The 16,117-nt window shown below is 38.4% G+C and overlaps 2 protein-coding genes and 1 long non-coding RNA gene across 4 annotated transcripts in view; 2 read left to right on the forward strand and 1 right to left on the reverse strand.

The window, feature by feature from the left end:
- LOC131326967 (uncharacterized) overlaps positions 1-16,117 on the reverse strand; it is a 145,411-nt gene that overhangs the window by 96,708 nt on the left and 32,586 nt on the right. The gene's annotated exons all lie outside the window — the stretch shown is intronic.
- On the forward strand, positions 7,272-7,928 carry LOC131327511 (fasciclin-like arabinogalactan protein 7). Its single transcript, XM_058360672.1, has one exon. It carries the CDS (start codon positions 7,272-7,274, stop codon positions 7,926-7,928), a length of 657 nt encoding a protein of 218 aa, XP_058216655.1.
- Positions 9,164-16,117, forward strand: part of LOC131326978 (uncharacterized) — a 49,962-nt gene continuing 43,008 nt past the window's right edge. Inside the window, exons 1-3 of the long non-coding RNA XR_009200142.1 lie at positions 9,164-10,026; positions 10,791-10,949; positions 11,517-12,091. This is a non-coding gene — a long non-coding RNA (uncharacterized LOC131326978). The remainder of the gene's footprint in view (positions 10,027-10,790; positions 10,950-11,516; positions 12,092-16,117) is intronic.

The raw sequence follows: 16,117 nt of genomic DNA on the forward strand, positions 1-16,117 counted from the left end.
AAAACAAATCTCCCTTGGAGATTGGGGAGGGGGCGGGAAAAGGGATCGAAGGGGTTTGGAGATCAGGGACGGGGATAATGCTATCCGTCCCCGATTGTGTCAACCCTACAAAACTGGCTTGACAGGAATTCTCGCAAGAGATTTATGTGGTTCGATACATAGACTGTGTATCTACTCCACGGGATAAGGGACGAATAAATCCACTATACTCAATAAGGACTACATGGCAAATGTATTGATATTTTTAAATGGTAAAAAATTGATGTTTCCCGACTAACTATATTTTTAGTTGTAAACATTTACCAACCAAATGATATAGTCAGCAAACATATTGATATTTTAAATGGCAAAAAATTGACATTTTCCGACTAAAATTTTGTTTAGTTGGCAAAAAAACTACTCCGTACAATTCCCGACTAAAATATATTTGGTCAGCATTAATATTAAAATTTACCGACTAAGTAATATTTAGTTGGGAATTGTACTGTAATTGGCGACTAAGCTTTTTTAGTCGGGAATTTTTGTCGACAATGATGTAATTTATTGTGCTACCTTCAAAGCAAAGCTAAAAGTCTGACTTTTTAAAAAACTCTATATTACATTACACATTGATATTTTAAAAACTTCTTATATGGAATATTTGATGGTTGAGATTTATTGATGTAGGAAAGCGTATGAAAACAATAACAAACACGAGAACAAAACTCACAAACTCACAATGTAGAGAAATATCTCTATTTTTTCTCATTATTCAAATTAGAGGTGGCAAACAGGTGTGTTTGGATGGATTGATATGGGTCATGGGTTGAATATGTGTAATACGGGTCAAATTTGGATGGGTCAAATATGGGCCAAGTCATACTCATTTAAACCTGACCCGACCCATTTCCTCTCCCTCTCTCTCTCTCTCTCTCTCTCTCTCCCCTCAAATTTGAGTGGGTCGGTGCTGATTTTCACAAACTATATGCTGACCGGAAAGTTGCCAACAACCATTGGAAACGTTGTCAATGTCACTGATATGTTCTTCTCAAACAACAAATTTTCCGGGAAAATCCCATCAATTTTATGGCAAAATTTATAGAGTCCTCAAACACTTGGTTTGTCAAGAAACCAACTCTTTAGTCCATTTCCCCCTCAACTTGTGAAACTACAAAATTTACAAAGCCCATAATCTGATAATTGTAAACAAACTAATTTCACATGCATTTCAGCTTCATAAAAACAAACAGATTTTGAAGTTGCTATCAAAGTCTTGTCCCAATTGGACAACTGGTGATTTCACAGCCATCAGCTCACGCAATCTCTCTTCTAATCGATAGCGAGGGTTTGACAGGATATTGAGATGATAAGTCAACAGAGAGAGAGAGAGTCGATCGAGGGAGAGAGCGAGAGTTGATCGAGAGAGGGAGAGAGCCAGAGTTGATCGAGAGAGGGAAAGCGCCTGGGAAATTTCATTTTATGATTGTGGTGTTTTATCCCTACTATTCATTTTATGCATTTCTATTCGTTCAAGTCAATATACTACAAGAGAGTAAGCTTTTCCCGGCGTTTATAAAACGCCGGCAAATCCCTGACAAACGCCAGCAAAAATATTAGCGAGGCTTTTATCAGGCGCCGAGGTAGCGCCTGTCGTCTTATGTTTGCGGCGTTTATTAAGGGTCGTCTTTTATTTTTCCCTGGCGTTTTCCTAAAATGTCACTGAACTTATAAACCGTCTGTGCTGTAATCACCATTCCATTTGCTGACATCATTCAAAGGCGTTTTTTGAAAAACGATGGCTAAAAAAAGATATTCAAGCCTAAGGTTAAAAAAATAGAGAACAATTTCAAAGTCATCGACCAAAAATCTATAACTCTGCAGCCAAGGACTACAAAAAAATCTGCAAGACAAGGAGATTAAGGCTCATATCTCACCTTCTCTTTATGGCGCGAGAGGAGATTAAGCCTCTGCTTCGCTGGACAGGGATTTAAAAATCTGCAGCCAAGGACTACAAAAAATCTGCAGCCATAAAGGCCAAGCAAAACTAATTAACGTATAATTCAAAGCATAACATTAGAACTTCTACCCATACGTCAAAGCAAAACATCAGAACTTTTAAAACAGCAATGGCAATTATCAAGAGTTAAGACCAGTCACCAGTTCACTTTACTAGTTCAATGGATGATTGACACAAGAGCAACACGTACATCTAAACCATAACTGATTTGTCCTATGTTAAAGAATGAGTATTCGTGTCAATCTTCGGGCCATCGTTTCCCATCCTGTGCTTGAAGGACCTAAAAAGTAAAATAGAAGTGAAGGGTTATAATTTATAAAAGTCAATTAAAACTTCAACATCACAAAAGTATATCCCTGATCGAAGAATATACAAGAAATGTTCCAATCAAGACAAGAAGGAAAAAATTCAGTCATGACTACTATTCCAATCCTAAAAGCATAGAAATTGAGCTTCATAAAAAGAGCAACCAGAATTAAAATGATATAAATTCATTATAAAATAGTAGTTCTGCCGTATTAAGAAACCCAAAGAACTAGCACCATACAAACATATCACCTGCAACGGCACAATAGAAACACCAAAACATAGTCAGAGTTGCAACAAGTATTAGTCTTTTTCACAAAATATGAACATAGCCAGAGTTGCAACAAATATTAGCTGGAAGCCTCCTATCTGAGGTCCAAGCCAAGAAAAGAGAAGCTTGATATACCAACTAATTATCAAGTTAAATAAAAAGTAGAAAGTGGAATCATACCCCAAAAGTATTCCAGGACGGACCTCTACTGTGTTAGTGCAGCCACAACGTCAATACATGACAAGTCTAGGACAAAGCAAATGGATCAACGTAAGAAACCAAAGGTTTTAGCAATTCAATTAGGCAAATTCAACTACAAAATTTGGGTAATCTGATCTGCTCTGTGCCACCAAAACTGGTTGTCAAGAAAAGAAGCATGAAGTGATCTGTGTCCAACAAAACTGCAACGATACATTAAAATGATGCTCCGTTAACTTTCTCAAGGATCTGATTGCTCAAGAATTCTTCTTCTATACCAATGAGTCTGCTTTCACTACTCTCAACTAATAGTCCATATGAAGCACCCTAACCAAGTTACTGAAAAATGATGTTTGACCCGAGGTACAATGTTCTTTACAATCAATCAAAAAGGAGACGTACATAACCAAGTTACCAACATGAGACCCGCGTACGTAACTCAAAAATTATAGATAAGTGAAAACCCTAACTAGCTTTGAGTTCAAATTTGAGCTTCTAATCGTATGAATTCCTTCAGAATACACAATTATACTCAACTTAAATACTCCTCAAAACTCTAAAACTCCGAAATAACATAAATTACTAAATTGTTCCTAAAACTCAGGGTACACGCACTGATTGATCGATTATGAGCATATATACCTACAAATATCCACGATATGTATACACATTACACTTTTAAGGGAAGAATATCATCGATTAGAAGTAGAATATACTTACCACTTGCGTCTTTGAGCTGCAAAATTGAAAAACAGAAAGGGAAAACGACCCAAACAACTGAAACTCTAACAATATAGAAAGGGAAAACGATCGAAAAACAAAAAGATTGAAGAAGCGATTGACAAATAGAAAGGGAGAAATCTATATAGACTTATATATAAATATACATATAGATATAGATATACACACGCACAGAGAGAGAGACACTTGTATAGAGAGGTCTAGGGCTTCGCGAAATTCGTGTCTTCAAGCCTACAGATGTCAGGGAAATGGCAATTCATGCAAACCAAAACATCACTACTTTCATTCGCAAAATAATCAATAAAAACCTATTATAATTACCCAAAAAAAATAAAAACCTATTATATGTCTTAAACTCTTATTACGTTTGGAAAATCCTCATCGAACCATAATACGTGCAATAGATAAGATGAATATAAAAAAAATAGAGAGTAGGAATCGAACCTCACAAAAACCATAGCTAGGTCTTTGAAACATCAACTGATCGAACATGAAGCCTCACAATACCCTCTATAGGATGATTCGACGAGTTTGGGATCCGATCTGTCGACTGGCAAGTTAGGGCTCTGATCCGATTGAAGGGATTGAAAATAGAAAGGAAACAAATAAAGAGCAGAGTTCAAAACCTCGTAAAAATGGCTTGGAAACCGCAACCATGAAGCCTCTTAGTTCCATGTAGAGAATGATCGCTACAAGAAAGTCGGGATCTAGCAACTGTCAAAAGCGTCACTAAAGAACTTAAAAAACGTTGCCAAAGGCTATACCAACGGTTCACCAACCGTCGCAATATATCTGTCACTGTAGAGGTATAGCGACGGTTTTGATGAGCATTGGTACAGATTTTTTTTAGTAATGGTTTCTTTAGCGATGCTTATAACCGTTGCTAATGACAAAATTTTTTATTTTTTATTTGAAAAATCCCCGTTGTGGGATGTAATGGCCATGTGGCACCCACACGTCACCCACATGGCGCTGACATGTCAACCTCGTGTCGCCCGCATGGGGCACCGTGCAACAAATTTTGCTCCTCCTAGAAATTGAACCTAGGACCTCACATTCTTGTGCGCACGCGTGAACCAACTGGGCTAGCACAATACTTGTGTAAAATGAAGCACCTACTAATATTTATACTATATTATCCAGATTTTTCTTAATCCAATTTTTTAGTAGCTGATGAAGCGGTTCCAGCACCTTCGGAAAAGAGGTCCTTCGGCCGCTCACCTGATCCTCCAACGGGGTGAGGTGGTTTCCGACGGGCTCGATTAATGACCTTCAAAATAGAAAAGGTAAACTATGGGCACCGGCGTGGCTGTTGCCATCACCCCTCCGATGCCTAAGTCAGTAGAGATATAGTGAGAGTTGAGTTTATTGTGTATGAGTCTCATACCTTTGTGATATGGAGATATGATCTTTATATAGGCATCTTGGGAGGAATCCTTTACGACTGGGACTCTTAAGTCTCATCCGCACGTGGCGGGTATAGATAGGTGTTGGAGTTTCCTCCTCACCTTAGGACTCCTTTAACCTTTATCAGGTTTGAGGAATCCCCTCACCTTTGAACTCTGCGATTGATATTGTGAGTCCTTATGGTGCAAGGATTTCTATTAGAACTGGGACCTTTTGGGTTTATCCATACATAATGGGATTGATGAGCTTTGGAGTGTCCTTCCTAGCTCAGGACTCTTTGACTCTTCTCTAGGTTAAGAGTCCTTGTGACGTATAGAGGTTTATCCTTTGGAATCTCTAGTACTTATCCTTTACTGGTGGATTAGACCTTGGTTGCTTCAGGAGTCCTTTGGACTCTATGAATTCCCTCCGTAGAGTACTTTATAGTGATTGGCTTCAGGTTACCACTTCTCTTACACTTCCAGCTCTAAGACCAAGCTGGATGTAACATTTCTTGAGCTTAGCTCCTTGGCTGAGCTGGACATGAGCTGTGATCGTAGGTTGACCTCTGCCCCTGGGCTGGTCTACTGAGCTAAGCTCCGCATTATTGGGCCCTCTACATGGCCCTTTGCGTTGTGCTGGGCTTAATTACCTGAGCTGACCTTGGGAGGTTAGATTATACTTATCAATAACGGTTATTAAAAACCGTCGCTATAGTTTGGTTTATAGTAACGGTTATTGGAAACTGTTGCTATAGTCCAGTTTTTAGTAACAATTATTAAAAACCGTCACTATAATCCTGTTTCTAGTAACGTTTTGCAAACCGTCACTATACACCATCTATATCAACGGTTTTTCTAAGCATTACTAAAAAAACCCTTGGGAGATCCCAAATTTCTTGTAGTGGATGCGACCAGTTAGGGCTCCGATATGGTGAGTCATGAAGCCTTCAATTGTAACCACAACCGTATAGCTTCGATCGAAGCGATTGCAAATAGAAATCGATAAGAGAGTGATAGAGTATAGATAGAACGAATCGATCGACGGAAGAGAGAAGATTTCGGTCAATTGAGGGAGGTTAGCGATTGAAGATCAAAGGAAGAAAAAGGAGAGAGATGGTCGAACTTAGGTTGACGCGTGTGCTTGACGGAATGAGGTTTAACTTTACGCATGTGCTTCTGTTAGACTGAGGCGTTAAGGCCCCGTTTGGCTATAAGCCAATTTTTTCGTCTTTATTAAAAAAAAATTGGATTTCGATTATAATTTTTTACCTTTTCGATTCTTCTCGTCATAATCCCCAAAAAGTTGACAAAAAATTAACAAATATGAAAAAAAATTTAAATAAGGACAAAAAAAAAAAGCCAGTTGACTTATTTAACCAAACGGGGCCTAAGTCAGTGGAAAACTAAGTCGGCATTTTTGGAACGCCACTTTTATTCTCTGTGACGGCGCCCGTACAAGCGCCGCGTTCCAAACGCTGTTTAATCCGGTTTTTCTTGTAGTGAATTAGGGTCGTTTTTTATGAGTTGAAAAGTGATAAAATTTCAGTTTCCTATCGATGCTCACTTGTTCAGGCCAAAAACCATAGATCCATACAGATTAGAGTCAGTGGCGGCAAATTTATAATAGGGTGTTCATAAATTACTTTAACTCTACTAGTTGGTGCATGTATTGACCAATAATATAGGTGCAAAACCTCGCATATTAGTATAAATAGTGCGAACAACAAATGTAACCTCTATTCTAAAACAATTAACTATGAGGCAAAATGAGAAGTTAAAAATATACACTATAGTATTTAACAAAATTTTAAACTTTTTTTAAGTTGTTGTATTGCGCGTAGTAGACAGTATTGGGGCTGACCTTTTTGAAATAATTTTTTTTGGGTGTTCATGTGACCATGAAATGATCCATGTACGACCGCCTCTGATTAGAGTTTCTTAGAAGCTACTCCCTCCATCCCAATTTGTTTGTCCCTTTTTACTATTGGGACCTTCTACAAAATTGTCTATATGTTTCGGTATAAAATGTTTTGTATTTGCAATATGGATCTTGTTTGATAGATCTCGATTTAGTTTATAATACGATATTTTCAAAATTGTGTACAACATTATGAATTGTGAGATAGATAATTTTTTAAAGGGCACGTATATCGAAATTGGACAAACAAATTAGGACGGATGGAGTACATTGCACAATTTGGATAAATGATGATCTTGTGGGAATTAACGGTTCTTACTAGGAACGAGAAAATTTCCTCCCATGTTCTGTGGTTTTATGCAATTAATGGTTTGTGTTAATAATCTGAGATCTAACACTATATGGGATTTGGTCTTTTACAGGAAGTTGAAGAGTACTAAGGGCTAGGGAAAGATGATGGATTTCACTCTGATGTTCTTCATTGTTACCATCACATTAGTCCTGAATTTTTCTCCATCAGCATATTCCGAAACTTTCGTTAACGTAACCGACATACTCTCCTCTCCCAACGTCCACCTCCTCACCTTCCTCAGCCTCCTCCAGACGGAGAATGTCATCGAAATCTTGCAAACGCAAGCCAACACTCAGACCGGACTAACCCTCTTTGCCCCAAACGACGCCGCCTTTGCCAGCGACAACGTCCCTTGGGGAAACCTCTCTTTAGCCCAGCTCCAGTCACTTATTCTCTCCCATGCCCTCCCACAGTATTTCGGCGATACGTCATCAGACATAAATACCCTATGCCAACTTAGCCCTGTCACCACAATGGCTGGAGGCCAGTACACTTTGAATATCACATTTGTGTCGGATACCCTTTACGTGAACGTCTCCAGTTCGAGCAGCGCCCAAGTGCTCACTGCAGTGAACCTAACTACTTATCCTACCGAGGTTTACCAGATTGACAAGGTGCTTATGCCTGAGGCGATTTTTGGTACTAATAGTCCTCCTGCTCCTCCTCCTACACCTGCGACTGCGAATGCAACATCAGTTTGGACAAATTCCACGCCACCTTACACTCCACATCATAGTATGTTCGCTTCGCTTTTGTAATTTTTCTCTGCAATTATAATAGGGTATCTTCCTTTTAACAGATTTATGTAGTTTTTTTTTTCACAGACAAGATTTATATAGTTAACAAATAGAAAAATGAATATACCTTGCTTCATAAATTTTTTCCAACAATAGTTTTATACTGTTAAAAGAAATTCATAAGGCCCCCTATAACGGGCTTTTTAGAACACGGCGGAGAAGACGATACTAGCTATTAGTAAATGAGATATACGTGGGAACACATGTTCACTAACTTATGGCATTAACATAAAATAGATGCATGATCCAAGAAGGTGCGATTTTCTTAAGGAAAAAAATTAAGTGGCTATATAAAATGGTATGTGTAATTTTTATATATAAGGCTATATAAGGGAGATGTTCTAATAATTGTTATTTAAAGGCTATATAAAATGGTATGCGTAATTAAGAGTTGGTGTAATTTTTATAAAAAAAACATTTCCCTTTGTTTCAAAAAGTTAGTCCCATGAAATCTCAAATTATGTGTGGGACCTGAGATGGACCCCACAAAAAGAGTCTGTATAGAATTGGTGCTTACCGATCGCCGATCGATACCGAATAGGTGATTACCGATTGATTGGTACCCATAATCTGAATTTTTTTTAATCAGCATAATCTTTTTTTTTTGGTAGAGCTAAATCACATATTGATCTCGAGTGGCTTGATTTTTTTTGATCGGTAAAAAAATTTCATTAATCTTGAAATTATTACAAGACTAATAAGACTAAAGAAATAATATCATGTTCAAAGAGCAATCGTCTATCCAATCCCTACAATTGGCAAGAAGCCAATAAAAAACACTACAAAGTCCATCTATATAGGCCGAAGATAATACATTCAACTCAGAAAACAATAGCTTACTGCCAACAAAAGCCCATTGGCAACGCGAGACCAGACAAAACAACCCACCATCACCGGAGCACCATCTGAGTTCCAATTCAGAAAGTCTGCATACACATACAATATCTGTGCACAGATTGTGTACAGATTTTGTTGTGGGGCCCACCACAGGTCCCATACAAATCATCCGAGCCATTCATTAAATGTAAAATATTTTTTTAAGGGTTCCCGTAAAAAATAATCTCAATCCGATACCTATAGATGCTCGATCCAATCGTATAACTTTTCATTATCCGAAAATCTGAATGAAAAGTTAGATGGTTGGATGAAGCACTTATAGGTATTGAATTGAGCTTATTTTTTACGGAGACTCTTGAAAAAATATTTTACATATAATGAACGACTTGGATGATTTGTATGGGACCCATGGTAGGCCCCACAACGAAATCTATGCACAATCTGTGCACAGATTGCTGTGTGTAGCACAGTACGTTCCAATTAGCCCGGGTCAAAACTACAGTACGTAGAAAGGACGGCCCGCTAGAAACTGACCGTCGGTGAACTTGCAAACAGCAGGCAAACCCAAAAACCCTTACCAAACTTAAACCCAAAACAGACCCAAATTCGCCAACAACCACCACGCCGCCGGTCACCATCCCTGTCACCACAACACCATAGGGAACCCACAAAGCCGCACAATTAGAACCGCTGGACACTGAACACAACGGACAACACTGCCGCGAGACTCCCACTGAGCACCGCAACCCGGCTTGCCGTGTTAATGTGACCCATGGAAAGCTCCGATAGCCACCAGATCTGTAGCACCATGATCCACGGCCGCTCCAAACGAAAGCCTGAAGATCCCCCCTTGCCGTTAAGCCACTTCGGCATCACTCACGAATGATAAGCCGTTGGGAGACCAAGGCCAAGAGAGCAAGAGCCATGCCGCGATCCCAACTCGCTGTTAAAGCCAACCGGTCTCTTCCAAGCAAAAGAAACCGGCGAGGAAAAGACGGCCGCCCACACAGTGAAGCTAGAAGGAGAGAAACGGCGGTAGAGTGGGCGGCGAGCTTAGATCTAAAAAAATGGAAGAAAGATGGGGATATATAAGGCCCAAGGGAGGAGGAAGAGGGCAACCCCCCCACAATCAGAGAGGCCACCAGAAATCACCCAACCTTTTCAGATTCTAGAGAGAGACAGAGAGAGAGAGAGAGCTATTGTTTTCGAGTGGCTTGATTTGGTACACATTACAAGCTCAACAAATCAATAGTAACTTGTTCAAGCTTATTTTGTTTAGTTACGAATATGTTTTCAAAGAACTTTTAATTAATGAATCAAATATGAGCTTGGATTGGAGTAGTTTGGTCGTTAATTTGTCAATCTCAAAGCATCTCAACTTCTTACTCAAATTTGAATTCAAACTGATCAAATTTGAGTAAAAATCACCCAAAACAACTTCTTACTCAAATTGATTGGAACCAAATCCTTTTTCAAATTTTGAAAGCTATATTCTCCCCCTCAAATTTATAATTATGCCATTAATGAAACACTGATTTACTCAAATTTTATGCCTAGATTTGCATTTGCCTATTGAATTGTTTCATATCAAATGAAGCTTTTACCCAAATTTTTATTCAAATTTGAGTAAAAATTAGGATAAGCAGTGGAGTTGCTCTTAGAAAAGGAGAAGTTAGAAAGAAAAAGAGTAGGAAGAATTCAAAGTGGATTGTATATTCTACTTAATGATGTGATTTTGGCACTTCACTTTTTATTTTATTTTTTGTTTTGTAATCTCACATAATTAAGAAACAAAGTAGAGTGTCAATAACTAAAATTGAAGTGTCAATCAATTTCCTCTACATTGTTTTCCCTTTTGCAGAATAGGTTTTTTGGCCAACGTTGCTACCAGTTCAATGTTGACTTGCTTAACTACAACATATATGGATGATTACTTGGAGCTTTTTCTGCTACTTTAAGTAATTGTTTTGCCTTTCATTTAAGCAGGATTGTCAGGTGGAGCCATAGCTGTAATATCTATAGGAGTAGCGATGGGAGCACTTCTAGTGGCTGTTTGCATAAAATGGGGGTTCTATAGAAAGAACAAGGTGCCGGGGGAATCGAGTTCACAAAGAGACATAGAACTACCTCGTCAAACTGGAAGGGGTATATTTCTCCCCCATTTCTTTTCTTTGTGTTTGAAAGCGTGCTTCATGGATATATCTCGGTAGAAATTCCCCTTTAACTTGTTTGACGCTTTGGCTGAAGATCGAATCCAATCTGATTAACTTGGAAACTTTATGCACAAAATGGTCACAATTTTCTCTGGAATTCTTGACACCGACGGTTACAAGTTCATTAATTTACATTTACCCTTGGCGCATTCGGTGTTCAGTTCATGGAAAAACAGAAGGTTGCTTTTCAAATTTGTCAAAACATAGTGCTGATTTAATTTGGTGCGACCCTTGATTTAAGTTTCATAGACGTTGCAAGTCATTATTGTTGCTCGATCGTGCCCTTTGATTCTAAAGCACGCGACATTTTACTCTGTATTCATAGGGCCACGAAAATATTTGGTCGATGGAAAAATTTCCTGAGCTAAAGTTATCTTATGTTCTTTCATGTGCTGAAGCATATTCATATGGAGTTTCTATGATTCCTTAGCTTCTCATGTCGCAAAACATGAATTAGTCAACAACACTGATGTGTTTTCCCCCTTGCTTGTGTTTTTAGCTCGGCAAAGTACTTTAGAGAAATCAGACTCCCTTGGTGCTCCTGATACTACTTCACGTCTCTATGAAAAGCTTGCAAAGGCAACTGATTGCCAAGCTAAGTTGCGAGGCAAGGTTTGTTGCTATTAATCTAGTCATGGTGATAAACAGAGAAGAGAGGGAAAATAAACTGATATCACATTAAAAGCTGTCTTCTATTCCCGCGTGTCCAGATGGGGAATCACAGCTACCCAATCAGCCGCAAGGAGCATCCGATGGTGACAAGAACGCAAATACCAGAGGTGGTGTATCAACTGGGGACATGACTATGGAAGGCGGTATATGCCTTGGGAGCTCGAAAATTGGTGCTCCTGTATCGATTGGCACCATGACTATAAATTTAGTGTACCAGATGTTGCCAAAAACCCGAGGTGGTGCATCAATCGGGAACACAGCTGTCGAGGTGGTAGATCAATTGTGAACATGAATACTGGAGGTGGTTGATCGATTGGGAACATAAATATCGAAGGTGGTTGATCAGTTGGCAACACGGATCAAAACTCGACGTGGTGCATCGATTGGGATCAGTATATCAGAGTGCGCTCTCTCTCTCATGTTGGGTTAAGCCATGTCACCATTCATTTGCTAGTTGGGTGGATATGTGTTATGATCTAATTAATACATGAATTAAAGGTGGCCTCTCCACCAAATAATTTAATCTCTAGGTTGTATCGAAAACACTTTGATTTTCTGGCATTTGAGTCAGACCCATTATCCTCTACAATATTTGTTTCCAACAGTACTGGATTGTATGATAACAAATCCAAAAATAAGGCTACACTTGTGTCATGGAATACCTCGGCCGGGCGACAACTGTTTTTGATGGCTGGTATTGCGATATGTATAGAAGCTTAATTTTTTATACATCTCGCTTTACATACTACCTAGAGCTAGCTTTTGTCATTACCAGATGTTTTTAGCATTAAGAAAGTGAACTTGGTACCTAAAGTCCATAGAATGATATCCCAACTTCATGTTTGGGAAATTTTATCGATCCCATCTGCAATGGAAACGTAACAGCATTAAACGCGCACAAAAAAGCACAATTATTTACATCGTTCATCAGAAATGATACTCCACGGGAGATAGATTCTACTATATGAAAAATAAAAAATTACAATGTGAGATGAAAAATTCTCATCGAGCTCCTAGCACCATGGCTCTATACAATATTTTTCACTCACCCCCACATCTCTATTTTTCCTCACATCTACTCTCCTCTCACCTCATGGCTAGTGTACCCGGCAACCCCCGAAGGGATTGCACATCAGTCTCTTTATTGGCCACATCCAGTCTCTTTCTTTGTTATTCTGACATGTATGTTATGTCATGCGTTTGAAGCTCAAGAGGCAAAAGGAATTAAGAAGCTGATCGAGCCGCAGCAGAAGAAAGCGAGTAGGCAGAAGAAAAGGCAGAGAAAATAAGTTCGGAAAAAAAAAAGGACAGATTAAGAAGACAGTGCATTAACGATAAACCATGAACCCGTTTCCCAAAAAATAAAACGATAATACGCGAGGCATGAAGATGACGTTGCAGTACACACTTGATAGAAGTGAACAGAGGATGAAAAAGGAAGCAGAAATCCAGATCGGTCCAGATTCATTGAAAGCAACTCACTGGTGAAAGGGCCACATATTAAAGAGTGATTGAATTGGTTCACACACATAGCAAGGATAGTCAGCAAAAGAAAACAGCCACTGGAAACACAACATGCATCTGAATATTGTGAGTATTGCATACATACTCCACCATTGTCTTTTCTAGATATTTTCGATATTTGGGTGCAAAATAGAGTTAGTTGCATGCAGTGTGTGATATGTTGATGCTTCTTAAAAGGCCATTGTAGTATACATTTAGCTAAGAGACGTGGTGTGAAAATAAACGAGAACTCTGTAACATCATTTGCTGCTACTCTTGCTGCATTTAAGTTCATTTCGTCCCATTTAGATGTATCAATCCTCTCATATAATGGTTGCGCTATGTCGAATGTTAACTTGGAAAAAGGACAGAACTGAAAATGGTAAACCGTACACCAAAATACTGTAGGGAAGTTGAGCGTTGCCACTAGGTGATGTAAGATTTAACTACAGACTACAGTAAATAGTATTAGTAGTATAGCTTCTTGACAGTTGAAATACCAATAATAAACAACAACCAAATCAAGTCCCGATTAGTTGGGGTCGGCTACATGATAAAATTTATAAGAACAAGAGCACATTATTGTTGAAAATTAAGTTCCAGCCAAAAAATGTGGAACCAAGAGGATATTTTCTGAAGATTAACACAGAATCTCTAAAATACTTTGAAACTGTATGATTTGAGTTCTAGGAAACACTTTAATGAAAGTCTATGGGGAATACTTTCATTAAAGAGAGACAAGTTAAGCCCTTAACTTAAACATTCCTCATTCTTAGGACTTGTTCCTTTCATAAATGAACACAATGTTGATCTATATTTCTATAAATTAAATCACCTCATAACTCGGTGCAAACTCATGCTCTACAGTGATAGACGACACATAGTTCAAGCTCAGCCAGCAGCAGCTGAAGTGTCTTGAAAAACTAGCCAAATATAGTTTGTTTACACTAGGGGTGACAAATGGGCGGGTTTGGGTCAAAATGGGTAAGTTGCAAGGGGGTTGGGTCTTTAATGGATCATTGACCCATTTAGACCCATTAATTATGAGTCTAATTACCCATACCCAATCCGACCCATTTATTTAAAAGCAAACCCAACCCGCCCATTAGCCCAATTACATACTATATACTAAAATTTAAAATGACTAAAATATCAATGTACACTAAAATGACTATATTACTCCTGTAAATTTAAATGACTAAAATTACCATACTATCCCTCTGCTAATAAAATGACCAAATTACCCCTGTACGCTTAACTTTTCCGATACGTAGCAGGAGTAACATGTCGCTAGCTACCGTGAATTTTGAATTTTTTAGAACGCCTGAAGCGAATATATAGGAAGCGAGCTAAAAATTGGATAAAAAACTATTTATAACAAAAATCGACCGATAAGGATGAATTCTTACGGCGAAAAGAAGTTAATTTGAGATTGATGATCGGCTCGATCTAAACCTATTTCCAAAGCCACTAATTTTTTATAAAAGAAAACCAAACAACAAAACAGGAGGCACAATTAAATTGTCAGCAACACGTCAACAAATAAAAATAGGCACAAAGTGCTTGGTCAATAAAGTTCCGATTCTTTTCACATTTTGACTTTCCTGCCTCTCATTTGTTTTTTGCAAAAAAAAAAAAAGAATCGGATTGAATGTGAAAGATTTTTCGGAAATTGTATATTTAATTCCAACGATCTATTAATTCTCTATAATTTGTTAAAGAAATAGAATTTCACATTACTTGGGAGTGGAATGGATGATCACTTAATAACATCTGGGACCTCTCCACTCATTGCTAATTGGTTTTGAGATGAATGTAAAGTTTTTATATGATATCAGAGCGGGGCCCGTTCCACCCCACATTTTAAAAATTAACAATCCACATCCCACGATGACAGACCAGTAAAAAGGCTGCACGATGATAGGATCCAAAAGTGGCTACACGTGACAGACCTTAAATGCGGCAGCATGTGAGGGGAGATGTTAAGGAAATAGACTTCAAATGCGGCTGCACGTGAGGGGGGATGTTAAGGAAATAGAATCCCACATTGCTTGGGGGTGGAATGGGTGATCACTTAATAACATCTGGGACCTCTCCACTTATTGCCAATTGATTTTGAGATGGATATAAAGTTTTCACATAATTAACTCCCTCTATTGCCAATTGATTTTGAGATGGATATAAAGTTTCCACATAATTAACTCCCTCTATCTTAATTACGATTGAAAGATTTAATATAGAAAGAGAGTATATAAGAATTTCTATCGGAATTCATATAGAGAGTAGCTAACTAAGAGGGGATCTAAAGCGGATAGCAGGAATTGCCCATAACGACTAAACATATTTAAAAAAAAAATTCAATGTTGCCACCACGCCGGCAAACTAAACCCATTTCCAAGCCACTAATTTTTTTTTTAAAAGAAAACCAAACAACGAAACAGAAGGAGACACAAAATTGTTAGCAACATGCCAACAAATAAAAACAGGCCGTACTTGGTCAGTAAAACAAGCGCATGGATAACATTATATCAATTCATAGAGGCAATTACAGTTTTATTGAAAACACAAAAGATGAAATAAACGCTTGATGTCAAGGAGACGGCCTCCCGATAGATATACCACCTGTGATGGTCCTTCCCCCAATCACTATTCTACCTCCAAAGCCAGGTCTGATGTTCGTGTTCGCAACCAATATAACACCACCTCCGGTATTCATGTTACCAGTTAATCCACCAATTAACTCCGATATTTGTGTCCGCAATCGATACACCGCCTCTGATATTGGTGTTTGCAATAAATATACCATCGTTAATAGTCGTTTCTTCAGTTCTTACATAGACTCTGGTAATCCTACTTGAGCGTGCGTGTGATGACTCTTCCCAATCCGATATGATGAAGTCATGTACGATGCTTCCGCATATGTTT

This window comes from Rhododendron vialii, chromosome 5a (genome assembly GCF_030253575.1).
Source record: "Rhododendron vialii isolate Sample 1 chromosome 5a, ASM3025357v1".
NCBI classification, from domain to species: domain Eukaryota; kingdom Viridiplantae; phylum Streptophyta; class Magnoliopsida; order Ericales; family Ericaceae; genus Rhododendron; species Rhododendron vialii.